This window comes from Trachemys scripta, chromosome 3, assembly GCF_013100865.1.
Source record: "Trachemys scripta elegans isolate TJP31775 chromosome 3, CAS_Tse_1.0, whole genome shotgun sequence".
NCBI classification, from domain to species: domain Eukaryota; kingdom Metazoa; phylum Chordata; order Testudines; family Emydidae; genus Trachemys; species Trachemys scripta.
Genome location: NC_048300.1, coordinates 163019456 through 163036012, shown reverse-complemented (window position 1 = coordinate 163036012; position 16557 = coordinate 163019456). Strand labels below are relative to the sequence as shown.

Sequence of the window (16557 nt, the reverse complement as noted above, 5' to 3'; positions counted from 1 at the left end):
AACTAGAGGCCGCCTTAAGCCAAGCAAGCACATTTATAGAGTCGATTTACTTACATAGCCATCTAGTGCCCAGTTATCATTTTCAAATTTGCTTACAAAAGTTTCCACAGGTCCTTTAATCTGAAAGACTTTTAAAAGCAAATGAGCCTCTTCTTTCTTGTAAACACCTATTAAGAGAAGAGTGTAAAATATGTCTTTTAAACACATTTTAAAATGGTATCCCATGTAGTTAACATTTAAAAGAACTTATTTTAATGACCTCTGTGAGCCAAAGTACCTATTGTGAAAAATATTCTATACTACATATATGACTTTAGTTCTAGGATATTCTTTGCAGTCTAGGAGTATCCATATCAGGGACTGCTGCACTGGCAGTGAGGGGATAAAATGGGGCCAGCCATCCCTCACCCCAGCACCTTGCTGGACACCCCCACTCTCTGGGGACCCAGGTGGTGCCTCCCCTTATCTCCCACCACCTACCACCACCATGTGGCTTTGGGGGGAAAACTGGAGAAAGAAGTCTTCCAGAGACTACAGCTGGTAGCAGAAGCAGCCAATGCAGGGACATCTGGACATTCAGAAAATGTTCTACAGTTTTGACTGGAGTTTCTCTGCCCTATGCTGAGTGGCTGTTTGCTCCAATCTTCTCCTTTCCCCCTTTCCCCTCTTCTTTACAGTCTTTTCACCCCAGCTTCACTTCATCCTTTGCCACTATTACCTTCTTCTTTTCTGTCTTGTCCCTCTCACCCCTTTTTCTTTCCCTTTCCATTTAGCTTAACTTCCCATGCCACAAAAAATATGTGGAACTAAGATGATGTTTGCTGACATCATGATGATTTTTCAGCTTATCTATTATACTGTTTCCTGCACACTGAGTATGTCTTGTCTATTTAGAGTGTAAACACTTCTGGGAAGGGACTGTCTACTATTCTGTGTCTGTAAAATATCTTGCACAATGTGGCCCCATTCTTGGTTGGCCCTTAAGCACAAATGTAATAAACATGATTAATAGCAGTATGTATTTGTACTGACTTAGACTTTAATCATAAATTAGCAAAAATACTTGTTTCTCCACGGACAATTTCAGAAATTCTAAATGTGTACTGAACTCCTGCCTTGTTGCAATAACACTGTCAGTTTAAATTTCAGAGAGATGTGTTTTACCCCAACAGACTGGAAATAAGGCATACATTTTTAATGAAAGAGTAATTAACCATTGGAACAATTTACTGGATTCACCATCACTGACAATTATAAAGCACAATATGACATTTTTTCTAAAAGTTATGCTCTAGGAATTATGCTCTATGGCCTGTGTTATACAGTAGGTCAGATTACATAATCACAATGGTCCTTCCTTGCCTTGGGACGTATGAAGTACTGTATTACTATAGTAAACACCACAGTTTCAATGAAAGATGCCTTTATATGTGGCATATAACTGCTGCAACTCTGCCCATACACTCGACCAGGAAAGATGCACCATCTTAACTGATAATGGCCATTTAAAACATAACTTTGATCAGACTGTTAGATCAGAACATAAATCAGCGTCCCAGAAAGGAACACATAACTTACTATACTCTGTAATTAACCATATCTATTTTATGTAAGGCTATTATCAAGATGTCTCTCCTTTAAAACAAAGTAAAAATAATAAACAAATAATATCTTCCTTTATAGACCTTTTGATCTTAACAGATCCTAAAGTGCAGAACAAACTATATATAGTATGGATGACGTTGCCTACCACTGAAATACAACCACCTTCAGAGTTTGGCATGACAATGGTTTAATAGCACAAAGTGTCGCTACACAACAGCTTGGGACAAGAAATGAAACAAATACATTATTTGAAACTCTGGGAGAATTTAACTGGGCAAAATGTAACTGACCAGACTGGAATTTGAGCAGGACACTACGTTTAGCATTGTTACTCTTGCAAAACACACTGAAAGGATTTTTAATGACAATATATTGGTCATGATTTTCATTTTACATAATGCATAAATGACCCATGTCATCAGTTAGAAGATATTACTGATGTAATTCTAATTTTGGTGTTTAGTGTTTACAACAGCAGAAAATACGACAAATCGGAACAATTGAAAAAGCAACAAACCAGATATTTCTACTACTTAATTCTAAACCTACCTGATAGCTTAAGTTGTACATTGGATGATTCAATGAATGTGGCATTCACCTTGCTGCTTGTAGTATTGAACCAGTCGACTGTCAGCGTAGCAGGTTGCCTTTTCCCTAGATACTCATAAAATCCCTTCCACAATGAATTTATGAAAAACACATCTGAAGGAACTGAACAAATAAGCAATAAACAAAGGAGTAAATCACCTCAAACCAAAAGTAAAGTAAAATAATCTTTTCATCTGTCATTATTTACTAAACTTTACATTAAAGCACCCATGCATTGTTCTGAGTGCTTTTACATAAAGATATACAGTATCAGAGACAATGAATATAATGAACTTCCTACACAGCTTCACATAATATCATGCTTGCTTGGCACAATAAAAGTCATTATAATAACCCATCAGCAAACCTTCTCCTCAGGACTGAGAAAAAAAGAAGAAAGTTCTTGAGTAGAGGACCCATTGTAGAGATTGCCCTGCTTGAAGTCCTGTCTCCCCCATGAGCACATTAAACCAGTCTTCTGTGAACTGCACTAGATGCTAGTGGATTTCCGGTGCAGTTTAAAATGGTGTTTTAAGAAAGCCCTAAATGACTTGCGAGACCAGCTTCCTCCCCATACCACACTACTATATTGGTACTCAGTGGAGATGCTAGAGCTGGAACTCCTTCCATTCAAGGTGAGAGTCCCTTGCATTTGGAATTTACTTTTCCCCGAGTCTGAAATAGCCTGAATCTGTTCTCCCAAACCTTTAGACTAGGAAGGGAATAATGAGTGGAGGTGTATGGGAAGTGGGTATTTTGTTCATTTTCTAGGCTGTTTTTATTCTGTCCACCCCACCCTACTCTCTGCTATTGGTAGCAGTGAAATCGTTGACTTTCTAATTTATTAAAGACTGAATTTTAAATATTTGGCAAAGATGTGTACAACTTGGTAGAGGTGACTTTTAGTATTCTTCACTAATTGAAAATATGAAAACACATAAAAATAAAATCAGAAGAGAACAAACCCATTAGGGAAAATATTTTAATTTTGTGGAAGAGGTGTTCTCTGGGATTATCATTTCCTCCTATACTCTTCCTATATGCCTATTTTCCTCCTTCGCACATCCCTCAATGGCACAACTCTGTGGCAATACTTTTGAGATGAGGGGGGCTGATTTAAGATGCCAGTATGAAGTAGAGAGAGAAGGGACTCCTCCTCTTTCCTGTGCAGCACACAAAACCCTTGCCAGGTAAGGGAATATGGGGACTAACATCAGATACTCCACGTGACTCTGGGATGCTTCCATACTAGAGAAACATCATTTAAAGCTTTCAAGGGGATATTATAAAGAGTGAATGATTTAAAAAAGACTATTTAAAAAAGTAATAGCTAGAATCCCAGTCTCATAGCATCATGACCAAATGACAGATCAAGAGACTATTGTAACCTCACATTCACTGGGACACTACAGATGGTACCCACCAGATAGCCAGATGCTGCTGATGGAAGAGTACAGTATTTTATTCTCCCCGGTTTAACTCTTGAAGTAACCAACTGAGTTTTGTATATTTCTTTAGACAATTTTAACTTTTCAAAATTAATAAAGACCAAGAAAATCATATGAATGCTTTCCTCATATTTATTATGGCATGGCACTGGCAATTAATCGTCTAAAAAAAAGTCACCAACTGGCTCTGCTGATCGTATCTCAGTCCTAATAATACTGAGTATTAATGTGCATTTAATGAGTAGGAGTAACAATAATATTTAGCAATTCCATCATGCTTTTCATTTTCAGGGAGCTCTACAAACATGAGGAACAAATGCTCAGGTTAAATGTAACATGCTTTGAAAAAATATAAACATAGTTATTACTCTAATATCTTAGGCCCCAGTCCAGCAATGTGATCTTCATGAGTGGGCCCCTATGCATAGAAGGAGCACTACTGTCTTAAATAAGGCTCTGTGGAATCACAGGCATCCTCCCATGCAGATCTTATTGCAGGATTGGGGCCTTATATAACAAAAAACAAATGAAATATTAAAATCTTATTTACTTTTTCCAATGTATTTTATTGTTGAACTCTTACTATTTTGCTTATATACTAGAACAATGCTGCAGTATTTAGTTTGTTGGGCAACCATTACATCCAAACAAAAAGAAATCAACTCTATCGTTAATAAGTTGTAAAATGCATGAAAATAATGGTATTAATATTAGATTCTCCAAATCCTAAATCTCAGATTAAGCCCTAAACTATACCAGAGAGTCAGTTTAACCAATAATTCCCCACATTATTCCTGTTGGATAGGTTAGTAAGTGGTGTTATTGCTATTTTAGAGATAATGAATCACAGAGAGTGAATAGTTTAATCCTTTAAGATGCTTCATGTCTCCTCCCAGAGTCTGAAAACAAGGACATCTGAGGGCATTTAGGACCTTGTGGAATATGCTGAGCAGAAGCAAGTTTCACGTGGCTTGGCAAAGACCAGAGTGAGTTAGTGTCAGAGTTAGGGCTGACCACTGTTACATAATCCACATGACACAAACATACTCAGGAGTCTTGTCATGCCTCCAGCCCTGCCCATTTGGAATGCTATTTATCCAGGGGGGCTGCAGGGATTTCCTTGCAATTTCTCCTCCTGATCATCAGAGGACAATGTGGTAAAGAAACTGCAGTCAGCCAAGCTGCTTCCCTTTTTCTGCACTCCTGCTGAAGTCAAACTGTTATGAAGCAACTGGGATAAGGACAATGTACAGATAGCTATGTGCCCCAGTCCTCCACCACCCGGCAGTGAAAGGGCCAGGAGGGGCAGGCAAGGAAGGGGAGAGAGAACAGGGAAGGGGATGAAAACAGGAATAAAGAAGAGTGTCATGGCTTTCCAAATCCCTGTAGTTGCTACTGACTCTTCCAACACCTCACCTGAATGGTGCAGTGGGACAGGCTCCTTGTACCCCCTGCAGAGAAGAGCCCTGCAGAGGGACACAGTTACTTTTTCTAATTGGCAAGACATATCTAAATAGAAGCAAGTGCACAAAATGTGCCAGATATGCAGAACTGAGAGTAGAACTGGTTTCTGCTCCGACTATATCTCTGTGCCACAATCTGTGTATCCATCTCATTTATGTAACACGTACTACTATACTAATTATATTAAATTAGTGATTTGGAGCAAATGACAGCAAGTACTCTGACCCTTTCTCTGCTTGCTTTGTTTTTATTCTTATAATTCCAACATGCTGTAATACATTAATTCTTCAGTAGGATTCCTAGACTTCTTGTTCTGGATACTTCTCTTTCCATAGGTATGTCACAATTGTGACTTTCTGTGATAGCAGTTTAGAAACCCTGATACTTTAAAAATGTATTTAAAGTATTTTATTTGCTTTTTCTTTTTATTAAATATGGACAAGTGAATTTATGGTTCAGGAAAGTGAGGGGCAAGTAGTACTGATATGAGTCTGCTATAATACTGAGAGATTCTGTGCAAGATTCCCATAAGAGACCTGACAATATACCCCAATCCTTACCTAGGCTTCAACACCCTTGCAATTACTGTTGAGCAGAGCTGTCAATAATAGTATGTCACTTTATCCAAAATGATATAGTGGACTCAATTTTCAGCTGCACCAAATTTACACTTAGTGCAGCTGAGCAGAGGAAGGAGGGAAGGTGACTGTAAGATACATTTCTGTTCCGCCAATCTTGGGTTGGTTGAGGGCCAAAAAGCAGCTGCAGCAGGGGGTTGGATTAGCTGACCTCCTGAGGTCCCTTCCAATCCTATGATTCTGATTCATAGGTATCACTGAGCCAGGCAAGGATCAGGTGGAGCGCTATGTGCTCCAGCCTGCCCCTCTCTTTTCCAACCCATGGCAAGCTGCTCACTGCCCTCCCCATCCGCTATGTGAGGGTGGTGAGGGAGAGAAGCAGGTGGGATAGAGACACTTATGCTGGCTCTGTTTAGGGGAAATCCATGGCTGCTCCTTTAGAGCATCTTTTTAGCTACTTTGGGAAAAGGCTGTGCAAAGCAGCGAGAGCCGTGGCTGAAGACTGAGCCCAGAGTTTGTTTTTTCAAACTTATTTTACACGGATATTATAAGGATTAATTAGATAAAGCTTATAAGATACTATGAAGATTTAAAATACTATATAAATGCTAATTATTATTGCAAGGATAAACTAGAACTAGGGGGAAATCAACCCACTTCACATGGATGGTCACCATCTCTCTGGATATGGGGAAAGCAGTGGAAAGCTTTTGATAAGGTCTCCCACAGTATTCTTGCCAGTAAGTTAAAGAAGTATGGTTTGGATGAATGGACTATAAGGCAGATAGAAATCTGGCTAGATTGTCGGGCTCAATGGGTAGTGATCAACGGCTTGATGTCTAGTTGGCAGCCGGTATCAAGCGGAGTGCCCCAACAGTTGGTCCTGGGGCCGGTTTTGTTCAACATCTTTATTAATGGTTTGGATGATGGGATAGATTGCACCCTCAGCAAATTCGCGGATGACACTAAGCTGGGGGAAGAGGTAGATATGCTAGAGGGTAGGGGTAGGGTCCAGAGTGACCTAGACAAATTGGAGGAATGGTCCAAATCTGATGAGGTTCAACAAGGACTAGTGCAGAGTCCTGCACTTAGGAAGAAAAAAATCACATGCACTGCTACAAGCTGGGGACCAACTGGCTAAGCAGCAGTTCTGCAGAAAAGGACCTGGGGATTACAGTGGGCAAAAAGCTGGATATGAGTCAGCAGTGGGCCCTCATTGCCAAGAAGGCCAATGGCATATTGGGCTGTATTAGTCGGAGCATTGCCAGCAGATCGAGGGAAGTGATTATTCCCCTCTATTTGGCACTGGTGAGGCCACACCTGGAGTATTTCATCCAGTTTTGGTCCCCCCCACTACAGAAGAGATGTGGACGAATTGGAAAGAGTCCAGCGAAGGGCAACAAAAATGGGGCCAGGGCCGGTGCTTCCACTAGGTGACCATAACTGGTCGCCTAGGGTGACAGGATTTGGGGGGCGGCATTTTGCCGTCCTCGGTGGCAATTCGGTGGCGGGGGTCCTTCCGCTCCGCATCTTCAGGGCACTTCGGTGGCGGGTCCTGGGAAGCAGCACGGGCCAAGGGACATACTGGCCGCTGCTTCCAGCAGCTCCCATTGGCCTGCAGCGGCGAACCGTGGCCAGTGGGAGCCATGATCGGCCGGCCCTGCGGACGGGGCAGGTAAACAAATGGGCCCGGCCTGCAAGGGGCTTTCCCTACACAAGCGGCGACCCCAGTTTGAGAAATACTGGACTAGATGACCTCCTGAGGTTTCTTCCAACCCTGATATTCTACGATTCTATGATTCTATTCTATGATTTAAATTCAGGTCTCCAAAGATGGGAGGTTAGTGAACTAACCCACTATGATAAACAGGCTCCAAATTCAGCAGTATTAGTTACACCACATTTAAAATCAATATGGTTGCAAATGGAACTTTACAGAAAGTTAAGTGGAGAGGTACTGAGGCAGAAAGGAAACCCAAAAAACATATGAAGAGCTCAGATACATGATACAATTCAAAAGTTTTAAAACTGTAATTAAAAGTAACAGTTAGTGAAATATATCTTAAAACTCCCCCCCCCCCCATTTATTACTGTTATTTCCTGTGCATTGTTGGAGTGAACAATGTTATAATTAGTGGCATACAAAAATCATAATCTTTCATTTTATAAAAATGAATTTTTAAAATAGTTACGTAAATGACTGTAAACAACACAAGGTGGTCTGTATTAATGGTATTAATGCACTGCTTGGTGAATATAGTTCGAGACACAGCCTCTGAGTGAACTTCAGCTGTATTTTAATTAGACAATGAAACACAATAGATCATGCAGTAGCTGATTAATGCATATCTTAGCTGTGCAGTGAGGTACAGCCAAGAGCCTCCAGCAAACTAAGGTTGTTTATTAATTAGCATGAACGCACAGTCAACTATACACTATTGTGATTACTGTAAAAATTGGTGAAATGAACTCATTTATGATCTCAATTGACACTGCTGTTAGCAATCTCAGCAGCAAAGCCAAAAATTACAACTTGGCAGCAGCCCCTGCGGTGCCCTATTTTTCTGGGCAGGCCTTAGCTCAATTATTTGTTGAAAAATTCTGTCTATATAGTTTCAGAGTGGTAGCCATATTAGTCTGTATCAGCAAAAACAATGAGAAGTCCTTGTGGCACCTTAGAGACTAACACATTTTTGGGGGCATAAGCTTTCGTGGGCTAGAACCCACTTCATCAGATGCATGGAGTGGAAAATATAGGAGCAGGCATAAATACATGAAAGGGTGGGAGTTGCCTTACCAAGTGTGAGGTCAGTCTAATGAGACAATTCAATTAACAGCAGGATGCCACGGGAGGACAATTTTTTATTTTATATTTTATAAAAGTTATAAAAGTTATTTTTCCTCCCACAAAAGCTTATGCCCAAATAAATCTGTTAGTCTCTAAGGTGCCACAAGGACTCCTCGTTGTTTCTGTCTATATAAAAAGAGACCACTTTAAAAAAATCAGGTCTAACATGTCAGTAGGTCAGTGAAAATGCTTGAATATGAAAATGTGTAGAGTACCAAACTTTCTCCAAAGATGTATATTTTATATTTCTGGTAGAAGCATATAATCAAATGTAGGTAAAATTCAGTTCAAAATCCATCCAACTTCTGTAGCATGGAGGCCAACCTAAGTTCTAAAATGTAATTATTTTAGGCTTGCCAGAGCTTTCACAAAGTGAAAGCCAGATGGGTTTTTGACCAAACCTAGCCTTATATAATTAAATTCTATCCTCATTATAAGGCTCTCCATTAGAACACACTAATATAAAACTACCTTTCCTTGCTTACTGTCTACCTTATACTCTATTATCCTTTTGATTTAACAACGCCTTTGTACAATGCTCCAAAAGTAGTATGAGAATTCACTATATAAAAATGATGTTGCTATGGCAAGAATTTCAGAGAGTAGGCTTTACATGTCAGTTATTCTTATGAATATCCAGGACATTTGTCTTCCTTTCTGATGAGTAATGGAATAATTAAGTTAACTGTTAGAAATAGTTTTACTACCCAAAACATACTAGGGTACAAATCAATTTAGTTTATTTAGATCTAAAACTGTTCTGGTATACAAACCTGGAGTTTTAGTTATTGTTTCATTAACTTCTCTCACTCCTTTACCTACAAGTAAAAAAACAAATTATCATTTTTATGAACATATTTATTTTTCTACAGAATGCTAAAACATAATGCTTGATTAAAGCAATTATCCCTCCTATATTTGCAGCAGAAATAACTAAAGCCTAGAACATATTACAGATTCAAACCCATACACTCCCACACATTCATTGGGGGTGGGGGGAAAGCCTTGGAAACCAGCACTTTTATTGTGGTAAATTAGTTGACTACAGAGGTAAGTATTTAATGTATTCAGGCCTAAAGTTTTATTGTTTTATATCAGTCCCAGTGCTATAAGAGAGAGCCTTATAGTGAGGATGAATTATGTATCTATGCAAGAATAATAACGTCTTACATCAAAATTAAACAAATACTACTCGTGAATAATGCTAGGGATATGGCAGTTCCGGCCCCATATTGTTAGGTGCTTGAAAAATACAAAAGTCAGGGAGATAGATTATTCTGTTGTGTGCTCTTTTTCTTTACAGGCATACAGTGTGAAATTCACCCCTGTGCAAAAGAGCTCTCAAAAGTCCTATGCACTACTTTTGTCTTATTTTAAAGATTTGAGTAACATGTAAGTGGTATACTTTGTGTGAACTCTTTGCACAGGGGTGAACTGTACCCTATAACAGCTATATGTCAACTCAAACTAGTTGGTTGTTGTTAGTTTGCATGCACATATGAACAGTACTAGACAGCTTTTTAAATATTTTGTTTACTGGTCTTAAAAAACAACAAGGGAAAAAAATTCTTACACTTCATTTGAAAGGCTGCACTTTAAAAATATCTCTCAAACAACTTTTCATCAGAACTAGTGATATATAGCACCCTTAAAAATTACTTTGCAGGGAACTGGTAATGGAATACAAAGAGCTTTATGTCTAGGTCACAGTTCTTGGTAGCAGTGTTTAAAAGAACAGCACACTCAAGTCTAGTAGCAAAACCTAAAAGGTCTATGTACATTAAGCACGTTTTTAGTTCTTTTCTACAGTTGCAAGTTGCATCAAACAAAATGTTACAGGCAGCTAGTCCATAGCACGTAGTCTGGGTTTTCTTGTTTTTTGTTATTTAAAACTGTTAAAAGTTTAAATGGTGCAGAGACAGATATTTACAAACCACTGTCAATTTAAAATTTTGCTTTCAGAATTCTATATCCAGAGTATGCCAGTGGAATTATATCAGATTTACACTTATGTAATCCAGAGCATAATTTGGCCCAATGGCTTATTTTCAATTTCATTGAGTTTTATTGTTCATTTTTATTTTAAAGGAAACACATCTTCCATGGATAGAAAAAAAGCAAATAATTTACCCAACATACCTGCATGATTTCAAAAGCCAGTCTGCTATGAAAGAACTTTAAAAAAAGTTAAAAGCCTACAAATATTGAACATTAAACACCTGAAAAAACATATTTAAAGAACGTTAAGATTTGACACAAACTGAGATAAGAAAGAAAATGCAGTTAAAAGTGACAGCTTGTCTTGAACAAACTGTAGTCTTTTGGTTGAACTTTTTTATTATCTGTAGGTATACTTTTTTCCTCAGTGAGTTCAGGATGGTACATTCACTTTGAATGAATTGGTTTGCTCAGTTTATGTCATAATCTGAACACTATTATGACAGTTTGTTTTATTGTAATATTAATTGGTACAAATTCAACCCCGATATACACTCTAAAATCAATAGAATTATACTGGGGGGGAAATGAGTCTGATTTCTGTAGAGTGTGATATATCACTTGATCAACAACTTACTTTTACAAATAGGTGGCTTTCCTGTCCATTTCATATCTGGTTTACATGTCCGGTGCTCTGATCCACCAGCAAGAAAAAATCCTGGCTGACAGGTATACACCAAAGTGTAACCTAAAGTAGGAAGATCTATCGCTTTCACATCTACATGCGCTGGTGTCTCTGGTTGTCTGCAAGCATGAGCTGAAAGGGGTTTTTAGGATTAGCAAAAGCTGCAGTAAACAGTTTTATACAGTATCTATTTACAGAATTTAGAACAAACACATACCAATCCATCCATTTTCACTTAGCAAAGTTTCTACTATTTAAAAAATGACAAGCCATTTTTATATTTTGAGCAGAAGTAACATTGAGATTTTGTGATTTATTGTTGTGTTGTTGGAAGTTGGAAATAATGACTCCTACTAATATCATCTATTTCTACACAGTACACTGAAGATCCATTATTAAGATGAAGGAGAAAAAGAGTTAAAAGGAAGAAAAGACAAGGCACATGCCATTGCAAATTATTCGGTGATCAGTATTGTATTGTTGTACTGTCATAGCTTTAAGCATCACATAAATTCAGTGTCAGAAACAACCTTGAAAATTACAGTGATTATTGTGCTAAATAAAGTCATTATAAACATCATATGAAATAAAGGTTCCATAGAAAGGTTTTATCATACTTCACTGGGTATAACAGAAATTGTTGCAATAGATGTCTCAATGTTTCTGCTCCATTTGTCCATTTATAACATCTCAAAATTAATCTGAAATGGAATTAGAATCTAAGGTCATTCTAAACCAGTGGTTCTCGACCAGGAGTACATGTATGCCTGCGGGTAAGCAGAGGTCTTCCAGGAAGTACCTTAACTGCTCTATATATTACTCACTGAAATGTAAGTACAATATTTATATTCCAATTGCTTTATTTTATAATTATATGGTAAAAATGAGAGTAAGAAATTTTTCAGTAATAGTGTGCTGTGACACTTTTGTATTTTTATGTTTGATTTTGTAAGCAATTAGTTTTTAAGTAAGGTGAAACTTGGGGGGTACACAAGACAAATCAGACTCCTGAAAAGGTACAGTAGTCTGGAAAAGTTGAGAGTCACTGCTCTAAAGTATTATTTTTATTTTAGATCATTGTATTTTATTGGAGCAGTTCACTGATGTACTCCAACCATCACAGAAATCCAAATATATTGATCTTTCAGCTTCCCACTTGGAGCCCAGAAAAACAATGGAGTGATGAGTCATACTTCACGGCTCACAGAAGACTAGCCGACAAAATGTTCCTACACTTACAGTGTGCCATATTCTGTTCTGAATGACACCAATATAAACATAAAAAACCTACATTAACTTTAGTAGAGTTATGACAGATTTGCTCTGGTGTCACTGAAAGCAGAATTTAGCCCAATAGAGTTGATACAGTGACAGAGAGCACAATGATAAAGATACCATTTGTCAACAGTCATCACACCATGGCACCTGACACACAGAAATTTACTATTACATTTAGAATAGTAAACCACTGCAGTAAACTACATAGTATCTGTTGGCAAACTCTGACTTTGAGACAGTGGGGAGTATATTGCATATTATCTACCACATGAGATTAAAAAGTGTATTGATTTATTTCCTTGCCAAAGACTATATTATATGTAAATTTTAAAGAAAAACAAAGCACTTACGAATGCATTCAGACTGTATACCACTCCAAGTTAAGTTTGCAAGACAAGATCGAGTAGTAGAGCCTTGAATATGATAACCCTTCCTACATCTGAAAAAGACTGTGCTTCCAACCTGCAGGATCAAAAGTAGATTGTAAGAGAAAACAGGAAACCAGCACTTGTAATTAGTTGATAGCATAGTGATATGCTGCTAGGGAGATTTAAAAAAAAAATTATTCCATGCATCATCAGTTTGCTAGTTTACAGAGTTAGATTTTTTCCTTATGCAATCAAAGTCTCATCCATGATGGTGAAACTGAATTTATCTGACAATGATAGGTGGAAAAAAGTGGATCAGACTGGACACACAAAAAGGAACCACACTCTATACACTCTCAACTTTCTAGACTACCAATGTGTGACAGAAGCAACTAAAATGTGTGACAAATGACAAAAATGATATCGCTACACATTGCACTATATTTGACTCACCATAACTAGAAAACCTGTTTTTAAAGATTTTTTCTCACTGTATGAATTAATAAGCCAATTGTTTAAAAAGAAAATAGGAAAATTCAAATTCCATCCTGTTCAATGATAAAAGATATCTTGCAGTTGCACCTGCAGTTAAATTCATACAGAAAATTATGGGCATAATTGTTTATGCTACATTTGTGACTATGTACTACCTAAGTTCTGCTTCAGATGCTCAAGAAGCGGAGTGATGATTGACAGGATTGAAAGATGTACTGTGATTAAGTGGGATGAGAAAACAGTAAGGGATGCAATATCTATTAGAAAGAGTAGAACACTAGACTGCAAATGCAGAAGGTGGTTCTAAGCAAAGTGGTCATGAAGGTGAGAAAATACCACTTTCTTTACAATTCTTTTGAGGAAAGGAAACAAAGGATAGGAATTTCATAGATTCATATGTTCTAAGGCCAGGGAATGGCGAACCGCGACCACTGGGATCTACAGGTGGCTGTGCCAATGTAAACAAACGGTCTTGTGGCCCACCAGCAGATTACCCTGATGGGCCTCAGGTTGCCCACCACTGGTCTATCTTCAAGTTCCACGCATTGGATTTTATTATACTTTTGTCTGCCAGACTGAAGAGCCCATTATCAACTTTCTGGTCCCCATGTAGGTACTTACAGTCCTTAATCAAGTCTCCTTTTAACCTTCTCTTTGTCATGCTAAACAGATTAAGCTCCTTGAGTCTATCACTATACAACAGGCTTTCCAATGCTTTAATCATTTTTGTGGCTCTTCTCTGAAACTTCTTCAATTTATCAACATGCTCCTTGAATTGTGGATAACAGAACTACACAGTATTCCAACAGCAGTTGCACCATTGCAAATTCATAACAGAAAGTGTCAATCTGTTCCTACTTGAGATTTCCCTGTTAATACAGCCTTGCATTAGCCATTTTGGCTATAGCATCCTACTGGGATCTCATGTTCTGCTGATTACTTACCAAGACCTCCAGTCTTTTTCAGAGTCACTGTTTCCCAGGATAGCCTAATTCTGTTCCTAGATGTACACATGTACATTTGGCTATATTAAAACACATATTGTTTACTTGCCGGTGACAAATGACAGAATGGAAATGGCAGAAGAAGATTACAGGGAAAAGTCTAGAATAGGTGGATTTGATGATAGTACTGATAAAAGAGGCCAAGAGGAAGGAAGTAGGTCAGGACAACTGAGGATGGAGAACTGTCCATTGAGGAAGTGCTTTTGCTGACAGAGGAGATGAGTTGGTGATAGATTTAATGAAGGCGAAAGGAAAGAAATGTAGATTATAATAATATGGATAAATACAAATGGATATTAATATGTAGCATGCTAGTGAATAATATTTAATATAAAATAAAATAATACACTGCCAAGTTATAGCACTTTTCGTCTAAAGATCTCAATTAACACTACAGAGGAATATAAGTATTATCAATGTAAGTGTATATACTGGGACAAGAGGCAAGAGAAGCTAAAGCCAACATTTTCAAATGTTGGTGTCTAACATAAAATCTCTAGGTTTCAGAGTAACAGTCTCTAAGGTGCCACAAGTACTCCTGTTCTTCTTTTTTCATAAAATCTCTATTCAGACATCTAAAGAGAGGTGGCCTGATGATCCCATGCGCACAGTATCTACAATCCAATTCTCCCTGAAATGGGTCTGAAAATTAGAACACTTTTGTTAAACATCTAATTACTGGGATGGATTTTCTTGCTTAATTTTTTGCACCCATGTCTGAAAATTTCCATCTCAGTGACACGTCCAAAGACATACAGAGAGAGTGTGGTAGAGTCTAGAACAGAATGCAGTTCTTCTGACTCTTAAGTGCTCTTGCTTTTTGTAAAAATATTGTCAATTATGATACTAGTGAATACTAGTATGAGTTTCACCGTAAATTGGAATTTCATAACAGAAAGTGTCAATCTAGAAGGGATTTAAATAGGTCAAGGGAAAATGGCATGGCTATGCTCGAGCCAATAATAGAGTTATGTTTCTTTTTCAATCTTCAGAAGGAATAAAGTAATTTACTCTTCATATTGCTCTGCTGAGAAAGGGTTGGAGGTGTGTATGCATTTGTATAGCAGGGCATGAAATACAGCTAACTGAAAATGCACTCAGATAAGTCAGAGGTGATGCTGGTAGGCACAGATAAACACCTCAAAGAACATCTTTCTCTAATGAGGTCATCTACCCACAGATTGTTAAAAGCTGTTTCCCAGCAGTGGTGTCCTATTGGATACCTCACTGAAACTGGATATTCAAATAATCACAGCTGCAAAATATGTCCCCTTCAATCAGTAGCATCCAAAAAGTGCATTCCATCCTACCAGACTGACCTGACACAGTGATGCAAGCATTTATGATGTCAAGGCTCTATTACTACTAGTAGTTATATCTAGAAATGAAACCCTGAGCAACCTAAGACCAAAATAGGCATTAAGAGTTACCAGTGCTTTCAATAATAAATGAGGAGAGAAACTATATATTCTGGAGAAATCAGTAATTGAGTTGGTGCAATTATGATCTGTATATTAATGGGAACTGGTGACACAGGTGGATGTATGAGATAGAAGGGATGTGATTTGATCAAGACATTTAGAAAGGCTAGAGTTACAGGAAAAGTGCAGGCTAAGAAAGCTCAAGAGATAACTGACTGGAGAGAAATCATATGTCCAAGAGTTGATAGAAATAGACAGGGAACTAATGTAGGGACAGCAGAGATTAACTGAAAGACCGTTACTGTATTCACTATAGTAAACATATTCCAAAGTAAAATTTCACTATTTATCTCCGATTGAATCCTAAATAATTCTCATCAGTCCGAACGTTGAATGACAATGACCCATTATGGCAGTTATGTACTTTTGTTATATTTTCTCAATTTCTTTCAAGACAGATGCTTAATAAACTAATATTTCATGCTGAATTAAGGCATTATAAGGATGTCACTCATCAAAGAGAATTTTGATCATCATGCAGACTAACTTGAACTTCTATATTTGTGCATGGAATTCAATATGATTTCATAATTGAATTAATCTACTTGATGACATGTGTCAGGAATTGAACAAAGCCCTGAGAAGTCAATGGGACTTCTTCCAGTGACTTGAATGGCCTTTTGATCAGGAACTTAGTATATCAGCGATTTACTCACAGTTTGTGAAAGTATGTAATAGCTACTGGTATAGAACAAAACAATTTAATCTGAGGGGGGAAAAATCAAATAACCTTGTAGGGATATAGCTAAAACACTGCATGTGCAATATAATTATTTT

General features: G+C 37.8%; 1 protein-coding gene across 1 annotated transcript in view; it reads right to left on the bottom strand.

Moving 5' to 3' along the window:
- LOC117875514 (CUB and sushi domain-containing protein 1-like) overlaps positions 1–16557 on the bottom strand; it is a 1845931-nt gene that overhangs the window by 13710 nt on the left and 1815664 nt on the right. The window contains exons 59-63 of the mRNA XM_034766897.1: positions 12783–12894; positions 11107–11286; positions 9305–9349; positions 2155–2316; positions 55–167 (exon numbers count right to left, since the gene is read on the bottom strand). Coding sequence (XP_034622788.1) covers positions 55–167; positions 2155–2316; positions 9305–9349; positions 11107–11286; positions 12783–12894 — 612 coding nt within the window. The remainder of the gene's footprint in view (positions 1–54; positions 168–2154; positions 2317–9304; positions 9350–11106; positions 11287–12782; positions 12895–16557) is intronic.